General features: G+C 32.4%; 1 protein-coding gene across 3 annotated transcripts in view; it reads left to right on the top strand.

Moving 5' to 3' along the window:
* The window catches only part of LOC107691535 (basic leucine zipper and W2 domain-containing protein 2-like), a 14,899-nt gene that overhangs the window by 10,000 nt on the left and 1,997 nt on the right, over positions 1-2,902 (top strand). For all 3 annotated transcript variants that reach the window (XM_016490175.1, XM_016490176.1, XM_016490177.1), the window contains exons 5-9: positions 298-363; positions 488-623; positions 726-835; positions 1,899-2,069; positions 2,236-2,382. In XM_016490175.1, the coding sequence (XP_016345661.1) occupies positions 298-363; positions 488-623; positions 726-835; positions 1,899-2,069; positions 2,236-2,382 (630 nt within the window). The remainder of the gene's footprint in view (positions 1-297; positions 364-487; positions 624-725; positions 836-1,898; positions 2,070-2,235; positions 2,383-2,902) is intronic.

Raw genomic sequence — 2,902 nt, 5'->3', positions numbered from 1 at the left:
TTATATGTGTATAATATATTTTTATATCTAAAACAAATATAATAATATTATCTAAAATTATATAATATATAATTATGTAATATTTATATAATATAAATAACATATCACATAAAATTATTAACATTTTGTATTTTATTTGATATTATATAATATATTGTAATTTTATTATTTTTTTTACATTTCATTATTATTATTGTTGTTGTTGTTGTTGTTGTCATATCATACAAAAATGTATGATATGACCCCTTTAAAAACACCTTGATGCTGTGACTCATCGATGATTATGTCTATATACAGGTGTTCAATAAACTTATCAGAAGGTACAAATATCTGGAGAAGGCCTTTGAGGAGGAAATCAAAAAGGTAACTAATGTGCATATCATGTTGCTGCTATTCTTGCTATTATCAGTAACGTGTTTTACTGTGGAAGGGTTTCCACATAGGTTGATATACTGTATGTTCTGATCCATATGTCTTCTTCCCGCAGCTTCTTCTCTTCCTGAAGGCCTTCACTGAGTCTGAGCAGACCAAACTAGCCATGCTAACAGGCATCCTGTTGGCCAACGGCACACTGCTGCCACCTATCCTCACCAGCCTCTTCAGCGATAACCTTGTCAAAGAAGGTTTGTGCCTTATGTCTTCTTTTTGAAGAGAATAGGGGGAAAAAACAAATGAATTAAAATTCATTAGAGTATGTGCTTTTTTTCCCACTATCTGCTTTGTAGGAATATCAGCTTCTTTTGCGGTGAAGATGTTTAAAGCTTGGATAGCAGAGAAGGATGCCAGTGCAGTGACATCTGCCCTTAGAAAAGCCAACCTGGATAAGAAACTCTTGGTATGATTGTTGATGCTCATCTATTGTGTTACAGTCTAGATCAATTTTGATACTGAATTCATTAACCTCTGAAAATTATGAGGAGATAATGAACCATTTTGCAGATTAATTCAGTTTCCATGGAGATGTTCATTACATGGCAGACGTGTCTTAACACCCCTAAACTCACTCATGACCTTGATGCGCACAGTGCGACAAAATCATGCAGATTCTGTAAAAAAAAAAAAAAAAGGTTTTGATATTCAATCACAGGTTATAGATAGTAGTAAAGTGTTTGGACAAAATCACAATTATGATGCCACATCTAAATTCATAAGGTTTTCTGAAATGACCTGTATTTATGAACTAAATCAAAAGTTCTGAATTTTGGGGGGTGAGAAGATTTTTGTATGTATTTGAAATAAGTCTATTATGCTCAACAAGGCATTTATTTGATTTAAAAAAAATGCAGTAATATTGTGAAATATTATTACAATTTACAATGACTTTTCAATTGTAATATATATTTTAAAATGTAATTTATTCCAGTGAAGGCAAAGCTGAATTTTCAGCATCATTACTCCAGTCTTCAGTGTCACATGATCCTTCAGAAATCATTCTAATATGCTGATTAGCTGCTCAAGAAACATTTCTCATTATTATCAATGTTTAAAACATTAATTTTTAATGAATAGAACAATCAAAAGAACAGCATTTATTTAAAATACAAATCGTTTGTAACAAAATATCTTATTGGCCCCAAACCTTTGCACTTTTTTTTTTTGGCTTAAACAAATACTTAGGTGGATCTTGAATGCTCAAGATTTTGTGCCGATGCTTAAAGGTGAAGTGTGTAATTTCTGTTCCACTAGCGTCACCAAACATAATTGTAAAATCAAGGATGATTCAAACGTTTTCTCAATCATGTCCTTCATCTTCCATCAAAATCAATCTGAGAAATTAGTATTTTAAGTATTTAAAAATCGGACTATTGACACACTTCACCTTCTTAATCTTAAAGGTTACAGGTTCTTCCGAGTTCCTCCTGTAGTTAATCTAATTGTGTAATCTGCTCTGACTTCAGGAACTCTTTCCTGCCAATAAGCAGAATGTGGAGCACTTCTCAACATACTTCACTGAGGCAGGACTGAAAGAGCTGTCAGACTTCCTGCGCACGCAGCAGTCTCTGGGCACACGCAAGGAACTTCAGAAAGAGCTTCAGGAGCGCCTGTCACAGCAGTGTCCCATCAGAGAGGTGAATCATCCACACGTTAAATATTATAGATTAGTGCTTATCGACTGCTTTTGCTTCAATACCCAGATTTTATAATGGTCATTATGGACTGACACGGTACCAAAATCAATTATTGTACAAAAAGTCCTTAAAATGTTCCATATGCTCTGATGTGAATTGTGCTTAGATTGTGGTGTATGTGAAAGAGGAGATGAAGAAAAATGATCTTCAGGAGCAGGCTGTGATTGGCTTACTGTGGAGCTGCCTCATGAATGCTGTTGAATGGAATAAGAAAGAGGAGCTGGTCACCGAACAGGCCCTCAAACACCTGAAGGCACAGTATCAACACCTAGACTTTATAATGTCACATTGATATCAATAATGCTTATATTCTCTATATTATTTTAGTAATTAAATTCTTATTAAGAATATTATTATACATATTAAGGGCTTTCTGCTTAACTCTTTCTTTACAGCATTTTTTATTTTTTTTTTGTAAATTGAGAATAATTTTTAGTATGAATGTTGATTGATGATATGTCTATGCATGGTTAGTAAATGAGACCCAGTGTCTTTATTTACAAAACATCAAATCATACAAACATTGTATGTTTATATAATATATATATATATATATATTTTTTTTCTAATATTTTTGTTTTATATTTAACTTTAGACTGCTACATCAAAGGCTGTTTTTTTTTTTTTTTATTAGCCTAATATTTAAAAAATAGTCAAACTGAAGTCAAGTAAAATTTTATTTATTAGATTTGAGAACCAGAACAAACTGTTGTATAAATGAGCAATATCACACGAGTAGACATGAGATATGGCTGAATATCCGTGCCGATATT

The sequence above is a fragment of the Sinocyclocheilus anshuiensis genome, unplaced genomic scaffold (assembly GCF_001515605.1).
Source record: "Sinocyclocheilus anshuiensis isolate Anshui unplaced genomic scaffold, SAMN03320099.WGS_v1.1 scaffold162, whole genome shotgun sequence".
In the NCBI taxonomy this organism is placed as follows: domain Eukaryota; kingdom Metazoa; phylum Chordata; class Actinopteri; order Cypriniformes; family Cyprinidae; genus Sinocyclocheilus; species Sinocyclocheilus anshuiensis.
Note: the sequence above shows the minus strand (reverse complement) of the source record. Positions and strands in the feature narration are given on the sequence as shown.